Genomic DNA, 18,179 nt, shown 5'->3' on the forward strand with positions numbered 1-18,179 from the left:
CCGGGGAACAATATCCTCTCCCAAATCATTAACAATATATTTGTCTGATTCCCTTCCTGCCAAGGACTCTGTCTATAGGCAGGACAAAACCAAGTGATCTCATTCCAAGAAAAAGACAGAAAGCAAGTTGGAAAAGAGATATAACGGGATAGAAGACGCATTAATTAAGTCAGCACAGTCAATATAACAAAAAAAATCAAAAAGTAATTTTTGTCGAATCATTCTATACCATAGTTTATATTACATTATAAATGTATATGATTTATCAAACAACGCAGGTAGAAAAATATTATCAAAATGATTAACTGTGTAATCAGACTGAAAAGACAAATTTGATGCACGAAATAAAAAAAAACTATCTACTAATAATAATTTTTAAAAAAATAATAACAAAAAATCAAAAAAAAATCAGAGGATGGCAGTTGCTAGACAAAAGGTTGACTGGCTCAGCTTCGCATTGTCTCTCTCTGACTCGGACTTGGAATTTTCTATGCCAAAGCTCATTTCCTTGGACCTTATAGAATGGAATAAACATTATAAAGAATCAATTTCATTGTCTCACCATCAATCATCATCATCTTTCTCGTCGTCATCATCATCATCATCATTATTACAGTCATCACCATCATCATTATTATCATCCTCCTCCATCATCATTGTTCTGGTGTATTATTTTTTAATTATTGCCATTGGCGATTTCAGAACCAACTTTGTATATGCATTAATAATACACTGTTTTGCATTTAAATACTTCGAAATAATGTTCCAGTTTCCTTAAAAATATTATATGATATTGAATTATATTCATATCGGTAGTTAACTACACGCGTGCACATAATGAGAGAGAGAGAGAGAGAGAGAGAGAGAGAGAGAGAGAGAGAGAGAGAGAGAGAGAGAGAGAGAGAGAGAGAGAGAGAGAGAGAGAGAGAGATGATTTACAATTAAATATCATAATCGAGGATAATTCTGCCCACACCATTAATGAAGTTTACCTTATTTGTTAAACTTGCTTGAAATGCCTAACTTGCCAAGAAATTTACCCAAGAGTTCTTTTTTGCTTTGACTCTCTGTGTAGAAATATAAAATAAAAGAGGTAAAGCAGATGTTTATTTGAAACATCTAGGTTGGTTATAAGATGGTTACCTCACCATGAATTCTGTCTGGGGCTAAAATAAGAGGGCTGCAAAACGATTAAATCGCTCTATAAAGATATCAGTAGATCGATTTCAAATAATAATAATAATAATAATAATAATAATAATAATAATAATAATAATAATAATAATAATAATAATATATAACAATAATAATAATAATAATGTTTAAAACAAAAAAAAAAAAATAAATAAAAAAAAAAATATATATATATATATATAGCTAATAAATTGATTACATGGTGCATTTTTATGATTTAAGAAAACCAAGGATAAAAAAAAATACCAGAAAAAAAAGACCAAAAAGAAACCAACAAACTCATTAGATTTTTTATGCATCTGAAGAATGGTGACTAAATCATAAATTGATCTTAACTTGTTCATAGTGATTCATAAGTTGTTATACTATGGTCATATTTAACAAGATAATTGAGAGAGGTCCAATATCAAAGACTTTATTGCACATGAATTCCACTTTACGGATTTGAGATGCGGCTATGTGGTCTTGTGGTATGACACTCGCTTTCAGATTGGAAAGTCCTGGGTTCGAGCTTCACTCAGCGCATAGTTGAGTCCCTGGAGAAGGCTCTTTACTCACATTCTCTCACCGTACTCAGGTGTAAAATGAGTACCTGGCCGTTAACAGCTTTGTCTCTGCCCGGAAAAATTGTAATATCACCTGACAGGTATCATGTCTCGTTTTACATGTTACGTATTGCTGTTGGTCAGGGACCCCTTGTAAAGCACATTGAGCACATTTAGTAGATATTGCGCTATATAAAAGCTCTTTTTTTTTTTTTTTAAAGATGATTGATTTGTTTTATTATTAGTTTCATAATTCTACTTACTGGCACTGGTAGAACTGATGGGGCACTCAGTGCTTCTATTGCTGCTGGCTGTAGCACCTACCATGTTGGGTGGTGATTTGGACTCGAGTATTTCACTGAGCATCTGTAATCAATCAACATAAGTTAAAATAATAAATTAAGAAGAAAAAAAATACATACCACCATTTTTATACACGTTGTGACATCAAGATAAATAAATCAAAGGATCAAGATCTAAAATTAGAAATAGGCTGGATGGCTAGGACAAAGGTTTAGTAAGAGGCTGGTTTAATCTTATAGACATGTTTCAGGCCTATTGCAGTAAGGATGCGATCGTGTGCTTTGCCTCCAATCCTGTTTTATCAAATACTGAAAAGGAGTGCATGAAACAGTGCCAGAAAAAATAAGAGAGAAAAATGCAAGTAAAAGATCATCCCGAAAAATTAGCCTGCCTCAAGAATTTGATTTTTCTTTTATTCAGTCCAGGCAGGCCTTTTTTTTTTTTGGGGGGGGGGGGGGGGGGGGGGGGGGAATTTTCTTTTATTCAGTCCAGGTAATCTAACATTAGAAATAATATTTGTGACCTACTACCTCAATGTGGTATTATGTCGGGGTGGAGCAGATGCTGAAAAAAAGACTTTAATTAAACTAAAAGTGATCTTGGACTAATGGAGTGAGAGAAACTAAATTTAGTGTACCCGATAAAACATAGAAAATAATCCAAGTTTTGTATTTTTTATTGTAAATTCAATTTTTGGCATCTAAACCACCACCAATATGATACAGGTTTGAGGGTCTGTGTCACATTTATTTATTTATGTAAAACATTTATTCATCCCATGTAAAAGTTCATCTTACCTCATCATCGTCAGTATTGAGAACATTCAAGACCCTCTTGACCACATTCTGCTTGACCAGAAGCATTGCCTGAAGAGTGGCACCACTGCACTCAGTCCTCAAAACATGCTCCATTGTGTTGATTATCACCATCGCTTTTTCCAAGACAGAACTCAAACACTTGGGTTCTTTCAATTCCTTCCAAACTTGAGTCCAGTTTTTGCTTGTGTCTTCTGTAAAACTGACGCCGTTATTCTGCGCCATAATGTTCAAAATGGCTGAATATCGGCATACAAGGAGTCTTTTAAGATCAATCTTGTATTCATCAATTTGTTGAAAGCTCATTGTCTTTTTCACTTGAAGTAATGCTGATACTCGTTCCTGTACATCACATCCTTTGTCAACAGAGCTCACCTCCTGGTCTAAAGAAAGAATTTCACAAATGATGTAAGCAAATTTCAATTTTACAGATGTTGTCACAATGTCCCCAGCTGTTTTTATAATATTATCTTCAATGTGTCTCCAGTCAAACCAAACCAAATCTGCATCTCTTTCTTGAACCAATCGCAGACTTTCCCGAATATTCCATTTTAGATTGTCAGTCAATTGGTGGTGATTTTTTATTCTTTTCTTCTCCTGTTCTCTGCTTGAAGCTCGGTCCTTGAAGACTGTATCATAACGCCAACAATTCTGTATAGGAATTGAGCATACTGGACAAAGAAAAAACTCTGTAGAATTTTTTTCCTTTTCCTCCTTTATGTAGCTGTCAATTTGATCCAAGTTAAATACGTGCCCGCAAGGAATTTTCAGCAAAATGGCAATATTTTCATTTTGGGTTTCATCTGTTTCTGTAGATGGTGATGGATTTATGCCAATTGTTGATACCTTGTCACAGCTGTTGCAGACGCAAGATTCCCCACACAACCCAGCACACTGATGTCCACATTCTCCAATTATTTTGTGACATGGTTTTTCACAGGGCAGCACATCGCATTGTTTGTGACATCTACTGGTGCACTTCCTATGTGGACATTTATTGGCACATGGCTCTTGACACGAGATACAAAGTTCTCCACATGTTCGTTTCCTGTTTTGGTGACTACAAGGTCCATGGAAACAAGTAACAGGGCATGGAAGTGAGCACGGGGGACATGGAATGCCACACACACTTTGACACATGTGCCCACATACCATGATCTTTTTGCATTTTTCTTTACAAGCTAAATGTACAGCTCCTCCTAGACAATCAGAACATTTGCCGGGGCATTTATGACCACAGTTTAAAACTTCTCCACACGGTTTTGGACAAGGGTTTTCAGCAGGTTTGAAGTGGCACGGTACTTCCACCGCATGATCACAAGGCCAAAAGTAAGTAACAAGGGCTTTGCACGTAGCGTGTTTGCCATTTTTTTTACAATCTCCACATTTTCCTGTGCAACGATGGCCACATGGCAAAACTTTTTCACACCTGCTGTTGCAATCTGCTTCCTTTGGGACAACATTACAAGGATATGCATTTGTATGACCACAAGCCGTAATCAACTTTTGTACAGAAACAGTGCAGTCACCACATTTCTGCCAACACTTTTTCCTACAGGGATGCCCTTCTTTACAAGTATTCTTACACATAGCTAGACATTTAAAGTCTTTGTGTTCCAAATTGTATCCATGACATTGTAGATGACAAACATGGCCACAATCAAGACGGAAATCACATTTCTTGAGACATCCTCCTTGAGGGCAACGATCAAAGTCCTTGGGGACTCTGATGATATTTGTCTCATCTGGGTGATTGGGGCAAGAAACTGGAAGTCCTTCGCCAATAATTTCTTCTTTCTCTGCTGTTTCTTTAATTTTCTTCCACAGGTTACTTTGAGATGCCAGCAACCCTATGTTTCCAATTGCAAACATTCCTTTCTTTGCCCGTGACAAAGCTACACACACTCTGTTGTCCACCTTCAAAAACCCAGCGATATTCTGTTCATTGCTTCGCACAAGTGATAAGAGAATGATGTCATTTTCTTCTCCTTGAAAATTGTCCACAGCAGTTACACGGAAACCATGCTTCAGACTCTGTCTTCTCATTTCTTTCTTTAAAGTAAGTACCTGACCAGCATACGTAGCAAGGACAGTAATCTGGGATGGTTCATATCCCTGCAGCAGGAAATAGTTGCACAAACGAACCAGATACTCTGCCTCGAATGGGTTGGATTTGCTCAAGGTGTCTTTCACACTCTCTTCCATATGTTTGTGGCAGATAAAGAAGATATTTTTCGAAACACCCCGGATATTCTCGTATCCTTTCACAGAAATGTGATCCTGCAGATTTGGATAGATGTGTCGCATGATGACTGAAATACTCTCTCTCATTCTGTGTTGCTCACTCAAAGTCACGTGGGGTATGTCATTTTTTATTAGTCTCTCAAACAAAGACACATCCATTCCAAAGTTTTTGGCATGCTCATAAACTGTGGGGTTAGGTCTCAGTTGCTGATGATCCCCAATTAGAATGAGATGCTTGCAGTTCTTATTCAAAGCAGTCACAATATGAGCCTCCAAAACCTCTGCTGCTTCTTCGACTACAATGATTCTACAGGCAACAGCCTCAAGCCACGCCCTCTTTTTGGCAGCTCCAGTTGTCGTCATCCCAATTACTTTTGCTTGCCTCATTATATCAACGTCTTCTTTCATTCTAGTCTCAACAAGTTCTTCCTTGGTGTCATTGTACTTTTGAATGAGATCTTCGATCTTATTGATAAGGATGTCTTTGAATCTTTTAATCCACAGTTTGTAAAGTGCAAACCTTTTTTTCATAGGCAATTCCCACAAATCAAGAATGGAATCTTCTTCTTCTTCCGTTGCTGGGAGAAATTTGTCATCAGACAAGAACTTTCTGACTTGAGTAAATGAAAAATGTTTCTTTCTTGTAACCAGCGTGAAACCATCAGCATCAACTTCTTTTTTATTTCTCTCAGTTCCTTCATCATCAAGATCTTCACTTATTCCAAGAAGATTGGCTCTCGTTAACAAAAACAAACCCCCATTTTTCACTTGCAATGTGGCCTTGAAATTCTTCATCTCTTCGTTTTCTTCTTCAAAGAAGTGCCGATTTTGTTTTGCTATTTCTGTTTCTTCTTTATCATCAAAGTCATCATTATCTTCTGTATTACTTTTGTCCAAAGATTTTTCAATGAAGCGATTCAACTCCTCGACATCATCCAGTTGTTTATTCAACTGATGGTGAAGTCCAAGGACCCAAGCCTCAATGGCAGCATTCTCATTAATGAAATCAGAACTCTTGTCTCCTAAACATTCTGACATTTTCTCCAAATAATCTTGTCGGATGACATTACAAATCTCATTGTCATTCAAAATTGACATCCTTGTCGACAGACCATGAAGAGAGCTATAATACTTTCTGGCATCATGGTTTATCTGGCCTTCCATCTCAACCCTCAGTTGGTTTTGATATTGAGATAACCAAAAGCCGTAAATGCTGACCCTGTCTACAATGGATGCATTTACATCAAAACAAACTAGATTCCTTCTGCCCCTGCAATGTAAAACTTTCATGACCAGCTTTATCATATGCTGTTTAATAATATCGGGCAAAGCCTGAAGCAGGGACTTATTGGATGCATTCAACCACTGGTGGATTTTAGATCTCCTCTTCTTCTTATTTCCCTCCTCTGGTGGACTGGATTGTAAGTTATTGTAATGTTCGGGAGAAATGCAATCATTTAATGTGACTTCATCTAAAATATCTGTTGTCAAGCTTTCTACTTTTCCCTTCACTTGCTCAATCTCCATCATGTGCTCTTTCAAAGAATTCCGCAAAAGCCAAAGGGAATGCTTCCATGCTTTGGACTCGACTTTGACTTTCTTTTTCACGTTGACCAAATTGAATGGTTCTAAAACATCAGATGAACTTTTTCCACCAACACGAACAATTCCTTGGGGACAGAACCCAAGAATGCCTTCAAGGAACTGATCCAAAGCATGATTTGTGTAACAAATGACCAAAATTGGATCATGATCACTGTTCTCATTAGCAAGCATTCGATCCTGGTTCTCAAGTAACACTTGCATGACCTTTAACCCTACATATGTCTTTCCTGTTCCAGGAGGGCCTTGTATGACAGAAATTTCTTTGGTCAAAGCCAAAATAGCAGCCTCACGCTGAGACGGATTGAGACACATGTTTTCTGCAGATGGCCAACTGAGAGGATTCAGAACACTGACCTCAAAGTTTCTTGGATTTTTCATCATACACTTGAGGTCATATTTACGGACATTTTGTAGGAGATATGCTGGAGGCTTCAACTGCCTCTGACATAAAATAATGTACTCTTTTAAAGGAAGGTCTGAATCAATGGTCTGAAGTCCTTTTAGAATTGGATGAACAGCTTCATAGTAAGCCATGGTCTCTACCATAACAAAGACATCATTTGCTGAAGTTTTTAAAACAATGTCTAGTCCAGAGTGACATACAATATTCACTGTTCCACCCTTCAGCCATTCTGTCTTTCGGTAACTTACAGTAGCAAAAATCAGAGTTGACTGGAAATTGTCATTTGAAAGACAAAGCAAATTTCCATTCAAAAGCCGTTTTGAATGGTCCCATTTAACATGTTTCATATTTGACACATCAAACTTTATCACATGATTTATCCCATTGATATCAGTCATTCCGGTAAAATGGACATCATGATAGAGACGGATCTCAGAGCTCCTGAACTTTTTATCATGGACGTGTTTACAATAATCTTGTACTCCATTTCTTAGAGGTTTGATAAAATCTTCTCTCATCAACCTGAATAGAATGTCCAGATAGTGTTCTTGGTCTCTATAGGCTCCTTTGGTAACAATTGCGCGTATAAATGGTTGAGCATCTGTAGATAAATCTGCTGATGTTGGAATGACAGGCAGTGTTCGAAAATCATCTGGTGGATTCTCAGAATCAGAACAAGGTTGGTATGACTTGGTAGCCATTTTGCGTTCAATTCCATCTTTTTGAACTTTATTGACACTGGACAGAATGGATGCAATTGATTCTGCTAGCTCATGGTTTTCCATTGTGGTTTGAAATTTAGGGATTGTTATTTGTAAAATCATCAATGGAAATTTGCAATTTTGTGCTTGTTCAGGTAAATGTTTCACAACCTGTTGAATGATTTTTAAAATTGAATTAAAAAACTCATCTGCTCCCGTCCAACTAAATCCTCGCATTTCTTTATGATCCACATAATTGTGTAACATTTGAGTTAGAAAGTGTGTTGTTGTTACTGCTTTGAGAAGTCTTTTAAGTTTTTGAGTATGGTGCTGACATAAAATTGCCGAGTTGATAATCTGGACAAGGAGACTGTACCAGTCCTGTTTAATACTCTCACCCATCATGAGCTCCTCCAAACATTCCATTTTATTACATAATTGCATCAGTAGATCCTCGTGGTCTGTGTTTTCTGACCATGTCTTCAATAAATTGTAACCAATGGCTCTATGAACCTCTCTACCTCTGCTATTTTGTTGTGATGATTCTGCATAACTCGCTCCACCTATCCCCCTCCCATTACCTCTTTGCATTCCTCCACTTCCTCTGTTATGAATTCCACCTCTCGTATTCGTCTGATCATTTATTACCCCAGTGTCCCGACTCCGCCCTCTGCTACCTCCTCTTCCTCTTCCTCTTGGATTGTTCACTCCTCTTCCTCTCCCTCTTCCAGCTCCTCTTGATCGCTCCATTGATATAATTTCTTGGAATTTCCTTCAGTTATTGATTCAGTTCATCATCGGTTCCATCCATTTCCTCAAATATGTTACCATACATATTCAGTGAAGAAAGTCTTTTCAGCTCCTTGGGTATTGCTTTTCTGAAATAATTCATATATCAGAATTAGAACAATAATAAAAACAATAGGACGTGATAACATTCTAATCAAACTATGTAACCAAAAACACCAGTCTCTATTTATATTAACTAGTATCTGAATCTGAATGCTATTCGAAGCTGACTCAATTCTGAGTATTTTATTCGAGGGTGGAGAGAGTTGTTGAGTGTGACAGCCATTGTTGTTATTTAGGCTTAAGAATTTTGATAATCTTCATTTGAATGTTTCTAAATCTGTTGTGTTCACACATGATTCGGGAAGAGCATTCCAGTCTTTGATAGTGCTGGGTGCAAATGAATATTTGAAGATGTTTGAGTTTGAAGATTAATATGAATTAATACAAATTCTATATTTATACATTTTCATTGTAAGGCTATGTAGGTAAAAGCCATTCAGAAACAAAGGCTCATTAACCCACAATTTATTCCAGGATTAAACTTACAATACCAATTTCTTGTTATTCTTGAATAACATACTTATCTATCTGCAATTACTTTTAAAAGACTAAGATTAGAGAAAAAAAAAAAAAGAATGTTGGGTTTCTTTTTCCCATTTGCCAGTCAGGTTTAAAGGATAGTATGTCCTCTTTGTAATAACCTTGCTTTGAGATATCGATAAAAGCAATACATAAATGTACTTGTTTCATAAAACAATGTCTCTGAGTTCGAACCCCAACCTATACAAATTGGCTGTCTGCCTAATGGACATTTTGCTCTTTTCTCTAAACTGTGATAAACTGTGCGCAGACTTTAAATAAAATATGTCCAAATAGTGAAACGTCAATAGTTCATTATACATGAAGGGATATATATATATATATATATATATATATATATATATATATATATATATATATATATATATATATATACAATCATCCGATGCCACCTGGAGTCACACATATTGACCAGGTGATCAAATTGTGTGTGAAAATTCTCGCCCCTTTGAAATAAAAATAAAAGTGCCTGAAGGAAGGATCAAACTCAAACTCGGGATCTTGTGTATTGCAATGCAACACTTTATTCACTGAGCCACCTTGTCCCCTGATGCAAAGCAGAGCTGTTTATACCCCCCCCCCCCCCCTCTCTCAAATTATGCTATGCCAAGGCCGTGTGCTAATAGACGGCCTGGGCTATGCCCATTTTAAAAATATGCAGGAGCCCTCAAGTTAAAGTATGACCAACTGTCTAAAAATGGTAATACATCAGTGTTAACAAGACAAAGAAAAATCAAATTAAAGTCCACATCATTAACTCTTATTGATAATAATTAATATTTGCCCAACTGTTTCAAAACAGAATTATATCAGAATATACTGGTCCTCAAAAATAAATCTAAAGTTTAATTTATAAGAAATAAGAATTTTTTTGCAATGAAATAATTTCTGGTTAATTCCCCTTTGTAATGAATAAACATCAACCCCAAGTTTCCTTTCTAGAAATTCAATTTCCAGCAACTAGTCTATCCCACCATACTTAATATCACTTTGAGACTGTGGGTCATATATGCTTTACTGAAAGAGGAGGATCCGATTGTTCAGTTGGTAGAGCATCAGCTTCATGTCCAAAGTGACCAAGATCAATCCCAGAAAACAGCAAGATTTTTTTCCCACCCTCCCCCTCCTCACCCCAACCCTGTCTACCCAGCAGTGATTAGGTAGCTGTGTCTGTTAAAACTGGTGAAAAGTACTTTTCAATAGACTAGAATCCTATCCAAAGGGTAATAAGTAATTGCTATTGTCCGTTTTACGTTATAGAAATTAGGATAAACTCAGGCTCCAAGGGCCTATGGCTCTAAAAGGCTACTTTTATTTTTCTTTTTTTTTCTTTAATTAAAAGAATGAATGGCGTTTGGTGACCTACAAAAAACTAAGATACTGAGGTATTAGTGATTTCAATGGCATATTCAATTATCAGTTCATCCCCAACATGATATCGCTTTGAAATGATTGGCCACAAAAGTTACCAGATAGAAAAAATATACATCTTTGAAGATTATTTATAGTATAGTAAAAAACTGAAAATAGGCACTGTGTGCAAATGCCACCAATGCTCATGCTATTAAATAAATAAATTATAAAGTGGGGTGTTCCAATCTGGACAGTGTTCCCATTAAGACCCTCTTCTGCATTCATCTTCTATTTTAAGGCCTAATCTTAATAAGAATTTATGACATAGAGCTGAATTCCAATTAAACACAGAGGTAAACAAATGCATGATATATTTAAGCTAATTCCAGAGCTTTCCTGTGTTATTTAATCAAATAAATCATCTCTTAAAATCTTTGGCTCCCTTGGAAAAGAACGTAAAAGCTTCTCCTGTCGCTTTTTCCCTAATTCGAGGCAATATAATGCAACATCATTTGCAATATATATTCTTTATATTGAAAAGGATTTTTTACATTTTGTTTTGACTTTTTGCGGTCAAACATCATCTGACATTAATAAGTAAGTATTTAAATGTATTTAGTTTATTTAATTTATTAAAATAGATCTTGAAAACGTTTGACACCAAATCACCCGGTAGTTCTAATTCAGACCCCCTTTTGTTCCAATTGCGTCCCCTATTGTTGCAATTCAAACATGACTTTTTTTTAATTTGATCTGTTTTGTCGTTGTTGTTTATTTATTTTTAATTTTAATTCTAAAAGGTTTTACTAATTAATTAGAAGATTCTTTGGAATAAAATATTGGTTTACTCTGCAAACAATCAATTTGAATTCTTATTAAGAGTGAGGTCTTCTCTCATCGTATGGCATCCACTATTGTAGACTGTTACAAAAAAAATTTATAATGACACTGATTCTTGAGATCGTATAATCAATATTTTATGTGTAATCATTAATCGTCAGTTGCAGTGCATCACCGCAAATTGAGCTAGGGCGACGTGACTTGCTCAAGGTCACACAAAGCACAGCGGGTGACTGAACTCAGTACCTTTCGGGTACGGAGGAAAGACCGTACCGCTGAGCAACGCTACCCCTTTTTATTTTATTATTATTTTAATTTTTTTAAAATTAATTGTCACAATAGGGTGTCACGATTGGAACACAGGGTGTCGGGATTGGGACAAGTGACTAGAGCCCATAAATCAAGGCCAAACACGCAAATAGAATGTGATAATGGACAAGTGTTTTATCTAAAACTTTAGATGAATGGTGTTTGCAACATATGAAACAGTTATTTTCACATTTACTCTCAGTGTGCGGCCAATAGATGTCATTGAGCTGAGAGAGCCATTTTGGGGGTCCAAATTGGAACACTCCACCCTATTAATTATAATATATTGGAACAAGTGTATTAATTTCATCTGTAAAATAAATTAAATATGTTTATTTAACTCACAATCTGCTATTACTTACTTTCTTTCTCTGTTTTTAACTTTTGAAACCTCAACAGTAGAGTGATTGTCTCAACTTCATAAAAATCAAACAGCATCCAGGATGATCAGTGAATGGATGGGGTACATTGAGTGAATACTCAAATTTGTCTTGCTCTCTGTAAAACAATTGTCATACATTATTCCATCTGACTCATGTGTGAATGATTATCTGGCAACTTCAAAACTGTCCATGGGACTGGTTAAGAGAACATAAGTGTGATGGCAAAGAAAAATAGAATATAAGATACAAGATCGGAAAAGCTGTGAGAAGCAAAATGGTTTTGTGCTAGAATCTTTAAATTAATTAATGTTATCACAATTTTCCTCAATTATCAAGTTTTCAACCTGTATTGCTTTAGTCTTAAAACCACAGATAAACCCTTGTTTTCTTTCACTACTTAAATAAGGTGTGTGTACTGACCAAACTCACTAAAATTCCTATTCAATTCTTGTTTGAAAAGGCCTAACTTTGTCTCCAATTTGGTTCAAAACAAAATCTTAAAAGCGCAATCAACAGTAGATGGTATCTGGCAACATCAAAACTGTAGAAGAAACAAATAAATAGAACTTTTTTACTTTTTCACATTATACCTTATTTTCCTCAGTTGCCGCTTACAGTGCAAAGAGCATTGGGTATAATAATCAATTTTAAAAAGGAAATATGACTTATTAATATAGCCAATATGTGACCAATCGTCTCAAAACAGTTTTCCACCAGAATAACCCTGATGCTAGAAATTTTATTTTCCATCAAACTTCAAAAGTTTGAATTAAAATAAATACTGTTCACTCCGGATAATCGCAACACCTTGAGATAAGAGCAAATGTTGCGATTAACCGAAGTTGAGATTCCTGTCCACTATTACAAAATTTTCCCACTGAGTTTAAGCAGGCTTGGGACCATGCATGGCCTCATTAAACATGGGCTTTTTTTTCATATTTCTCATTGTGTGTGTGTGTGTTTTGTTCTTTTTAAAATCTAATTTTTTCTTTTTATGGTTGTAAATTCCATCGTTTTCCTATGTGTTTGACATCACTCATTTCCCTTCGAAGGCGTCAAGGGTCATCTGTTTTCTTGCCGAGGCCAGGTGCTTATAAATGTGTTGGTCAATAGTTTCCAAAGAAGAGAGCAAATCGGTTAAAGAGTCTTCTTGAATGAGGCACAAAAAAACTTTTTCACGGGGTCACATTTGACCGTACAAACCCATACTGCATAACCCGCCCTTTTTGTCTCCAATAGAGTAGTGACACACTAATATAGCATTAAACCCTGCCCACTCTCGATTCTCCAACCTGTCATGATTTCACCCATGATGAAATATAATCATGAAATTTAGTTTGGTTGATTTCTTGAATTTACCATTTTTCCAGGTAGAAAATTTGTTGAAATTAATCGAAGTTTGTTTCAATTAACCAGTGACTTTTATATAGAATTAATTCCGTTTCTTGGGAAATGTTGTAATTAACCAAGATTCTATCATCGGGAGTGGACTGTACCTTCATTGAGTGAGTGTGTTTTATTTTATTTTTATTTCTGATACTTCAATAATCTTAAATTTCCTTAAAGTTACATTTATTTTAATCTAATTTTAATCCACAGTTTCTTTAACCAGTTAACTACTGCACTGAGGAAAAACTCGTATTTAAAAATTTGGCTAGAAAGCTTGTCCTTCAAATATCGATTGAGGGTCACTTAAATCAATCGATATTTGAAGGACGAGTCTTTTGGCCAAACTTTGAAATACAAGTTTTTCCAGAGCACGGCAGTTAACTAAGTAGTTCATTCTACGTGATTCGATATTGACATGGTGGGTCACATAGAAAAAACTCTTGAATGGATTGTCATACCGAAAAATTCAACTGTTGTCTGAAAAAAAAAAAAGAAACAAGCGTTTATATAGCACAATATCCGAGAAAAAGTGCTCAAAGGGCTATATTAGGATGATTCATAGCGCCTGTTAGGCAATACGACAAATTTTTCCCAATAAAAAAAACGCTGGGTTATTCCAATACAGGGAATTTTTGGATCAAACAGGATTTGTTCCTTTTTTAATCTTTCACTTTTTAACATTAGCTTAACATTTCAGGTCAGAGTAGCACATCAGTGTATTCATTCGCTCATAGGCTACCTATCAGATACCAAGTCCAATTCCCTTGCAGAGCTGTGTGACCTTAAGCAAGGTACCTGCTCTAGCTTGCCTGGACTACCTTTTGGGATGAAAAAAGAGAGTTTTATTTATTTTATAAGTGATCATTAGGATAGAATAATGAATAGCACATTCAATTTCTAATTCTAAGAAAAGGAGGGAGGGTGAAGTTTCCTGTTGGTGGAGCTTCTTCCATAAACGTTCTGATTTTCTCACACATCTTTTGGATTGGCCAAAACCCTTTGTACATCAGGGAGCGAAACGACGATGACGAATTGCTCTGGTTTTTATAGGTATGTGTTTTTCGAGAGTGTTGTGGATACACAAGTTCCAATTTTCTACTGTGACGTCAGATGTGTTGTTGTACAGGTCATGGAGATCACCTTCCAGGTTCTTTCTAAATTCACTTATGTCAGTATTTCTCAAATCTCGTGATGTTACTCTTTTCCTCACAGTCTTTATACTCTCATCTGACTAAACGTGGTTGAATCATGTCAACATGTTTGACGCCAAGTGAAACCAATTTATTTCCTCTTGTGCTCTAAGAGGAAGTAGAACTGAGTTAATAATTAAATAAATAAATAGATACAAGGGAATGTCTTTATAATATTTGCTTTTTCTGCTTAAGATGTGAGATTGTAAACGTTTCACACAGTACAACTTGTCTTTCTCGTTGTCTCTTCAGCGCAGCAGACTTTACAACTACAGTACAGCCATTTGCTCTTGCCACATTAGTCAAGACACCTTTGAATTATGATTTTCTTCAATCTTTAACTTTAACGCGGGCAGTACCAAGACTAAACAGGAAATAAATAACACAATAAGTTTAAGTTCACAGTATAGTTCATATAATATTTGATTTTGAAGAGACATTTCTTTTTAAGGAAGTCTTCGTCGATTGTGGATAAATTGTTTTCATAATGAAAATAATCTGAAGCAGACGTAGTCTGAGGACAGAGAGCTGGACACGATGGAGGTAGTTCACATAAACATAGATTCTATGATAGAACTCAGATTTCCTTAAAGTAAGGAATATGGAATATTATAGTCGTAATTACCAGGTAAATGAATTATTATATCTACAAAACCGATGATATTAAGTTTTACATACTTGTGTTGTATTTATGTTGTCAGACGAATGTTTGATCCACTTTTCTGGACCCCTCACAGCACAAACTGTAACCAGTAACCAGCAATGACAAATTGAAACTCGCAACCATTCGCAATCGCAACCTTGTGAATAATACAACGAAATCCTTCTTTTCTCCGTAAGTCTATTTAGACGCTCAACAATTTCTAAGAATTGGCACATGCGCACTTACCGAGGTTTCGAATCAGGAAGAGACCAGCTTGTACTTTTTATTTTCACCAAAGCAAATTCTCAAGACCTTAAAGTTCCTTATCAATCTTTTAAGTTGAGGAAAAACAGTGTGGTGTAGTATTTTCATCAAACATAGTATCATACTATCACTATCAAAAAAATAAATATATTATTTACAAAAAAACTTAACGAATAGATATCTGTGTTACACCGTTTGAAGTCAATCAAAGAAGTAACATTACTTCATATCAGATTACTTACTCACCTTTTATTACGTGGGAAAATTATTTTATTTTTCGTTTTGAAAACATTTTAGAAGAGAGTAACATTATGACACACACCGATTCATATGTTACAATTGATTTGATCAGTTTCATTTATCGTTTGGTGGTAAACGCAAAATCTATCCGACAAACTGGCAACTCCAAACCGGAGACAGTACAAGGCACAAGGTGACGTTAACTCACTCAACCCTAAAGCCCCCCATAGACGCCGACATCCGCTGGTAGCGGGACGGATGACCTATCGCTTTGACCCCATCCCTGCGTTTATCGCAGATGATTTTTGCCCACATACGGGGAGATATTTTTTTTAGGCGATCGGCGATCGGGGGCGTGGCAGTATAAAAAAGTGGACAATTTTTTCGGATTTTCGCTGTTTTCACGTCGGATTCGTGATCAGCGTCAAATTTACAATAGGTTTGATACTAAGAACTGTGTGTTTACTCCAAAAATTGGTGAAATTAGAAATAAATTTTAATTAATAGTGAGGCTATGTGGCCGACAGAACCGATCCCAGTTACTGTCTGTTATTCTATCTTTCGTCTTGCCACAATAGTGATTACTTCTCACTAAATTATATCAATTAGACTGTTGAAGGAACGAAATTGACATCATTCCACTCTTTGTTATTGTATTAAGGCAGTCATTTTGGTAATTAGTTCTCACTAAATTATATCAATCAGACTTTTAACGTTCAAGGTTACTCGTAGTTTTGTATGACGGTACGTTATTTCCGACTGGTGGATGTTGCGAGCATTTTACCTAAACTCATAGCATCAATAACCGTCCAAGATATTTGCATCATATGTAGCAATAGCTATAATAATCTAACATGTCGAGAGAGAGAGAGAGAGAGAGAGAGAGAGAGAGAGAGAGAGAGAGAGAGAGAGAGAGAGAGAGAGAGAGAGAGAGAGAGAGAGAGAGAGAGAGAGAGAGAGAGAGAGAGAGAGAGAGAGAGAGAGAGAGAGGGAGAGAGAGAAAGAGAAAGAGAGAAAAATTTACTTGCGCTATATATACCGCTATATTCAATAAAGGTGCTCAAATCACTTTATAAGGGTCTTTGGCCAACATAAAAACATGTTAGACGAGACATGACTGTTAAGCGATATTGCAATTGTTTCCCGACAGAGACGACGCTGTAAACAGCGAGGTACTCATTTTAACAGTGAACAAGGTGAGAGAATGCGAGTAAAGAGCCTTTTCCAAGGACTCAATTATGCGCCACTCAGAGCGGGACTCGAATCCAGTACCGTCCGATCCAAAGGCGAGTGTCATTTCACAAGATCACATGCATAGCCGCACAAAAAAGTGATGAGAGAATATATTGATATGTATTGAAGGAGGAGAGAGCGGATGGAGTGAGTAAAGTTCTTGGATATTTATAGAAGGAACCAAATTGACGTCACTCATCTCATTGTTATTGTTTTTTGACACCCATTTTTATGATTATTTCTCATTAAAATATATCACGACTATAACGTTCAAGGTTCCATGTAGATCTTTGGGCTGGAGTGATATTTCTGGCTGGCGGACTTTGTGAGTATTTTAATTTAACACAGAGCATCAATAGAAGGAATGAATTTGACGTTAGTCAACCCGTTGTTATTGCTTTTAGACAGCATTTTATAATTAACTTATCACTAAGTTATATCAATCAGACAATGAACGTTCGCGTTTGCAGTTTTGTGTGTTAATATGTTATACCCCGATGGAGATGTCGTGAGTATTTTTCCAATACGCATAACATCCATACATTTACAATCCGATTTACTCATTTTAATAGTGAACAAGGTGAGAGAATGCGAGTAAAGAGCCTTTTCCAAGGACTCAATTATGCGCCACTCAGAGCGGGACTCGAATCCAGTACCGTCCGATCCAAAGGCGAGTGTCATTTCACAAGATCACATGCATAGCCGCACAAAAAAGTGATGAGAGAATAGATTCATATGTATTGAAGGAGGAGAGAGTGGATGGAGTGAGTAAAGTTCTTGGATATTTATAAAAGGAACCAAATTGACGTCACTCATCTCATTGTTATTGTTTTTAGACACCCATTTTTATGATTAGTTCTCATTAAAATATATCAGACTATAACGTTCAAGGTTCCATGTAGATCTTTGGGCTGTAGTGATATTTCTGGCTGGCGGACTTTGTGAGTATTTTAATTTAACACAGAGCATCAATAGAAGGAATGAATTTGACGTTAGTCAACCCGTTGTTATTGCTTTTAGACAGCATTTTATAATTAACTTATCACTAAGTTATATCAATCAGACAATGAACGTTCGCGTTTGCAGTTTTGTGTGTTAATATGTTATACCCCGATGGAGATGTCGTGAGTATT

The 18,179-nt window shown here is 36.1% G+C and overlaps 1 protein-coding gene across 4 annotated transcripts; it reads right to left on the reverse strand.

Annotated features, from left to right (window-relative positions):
- Positions 1–207: 207 nt before the first annotated feature.
- LOC144976760 (NFX1-type zinc finger-containing protein 1-like) lies at positions 208–15,521 on the reverse strand. 4 transcript variants are annotated; one of them, XM_078921161.1, is made up of 8 exons: positions 15,341–15,475; positions 14,216–14,290; positions 12,508–12,628; positions 12,067–12,202; positions 2,840–8,688; positions 2,003–2,105; positions 993–1,067; positions 382–514 (listed from the first exon to the last, which is right to left on the reverse strand). In XM_078921161.1, the coding sequence occupies exons 5-7, from the start codon at positions 8,558–8,560 to the stop codon at positions 994–996; spliced, it is 5,898 nt and encodes a 1,965-aa protein (XP_078777287.1). In that variant the 5' UTR covers positions 8,561–8,688; positions 12,067–12,202; positions 12,508–12,628; positions 14,216–14,290; positions 15,341–15,475; the 3' UTR covers positions 382–514; position 993. The 4 variants fall into 4 exon arrangements, with proteins under 4 accessions (XP_078777285.1, XP_078777287.1, XP_078777286.1 ...); XM_078921159.1 differs by lacking the exon at positions 14,216–14,290 and having other exon boundaries at positions 208–514; positions 12,517–12,628; positions 15,345–15,521; XM_078921160.1 differs by lacking the exon at positions 14,216–14,290 and having other exon boundaries at positions 15,345–15,480.
- Between the last annotated feature and the right edge of the window lie 2,658 nt (positions 15,522–18,179).

The sequence above is a fragment of the Berghia stephanieae genome, chromosome 7 (genome assembly GCF_034508935.2).
Source record: "Berghia stephanieae isolate SIO BIC M18660-M18661 chromosome 7, UCSD_Bste_1.3, whole genome shotgun sequence".
Taxonomy (NCBI): Eukaryota; Metazoa; Mollusca; class Gastropoda; order Nudibranchia; family Aeolidiidae; genus Berghia; species Berghia stephanieae.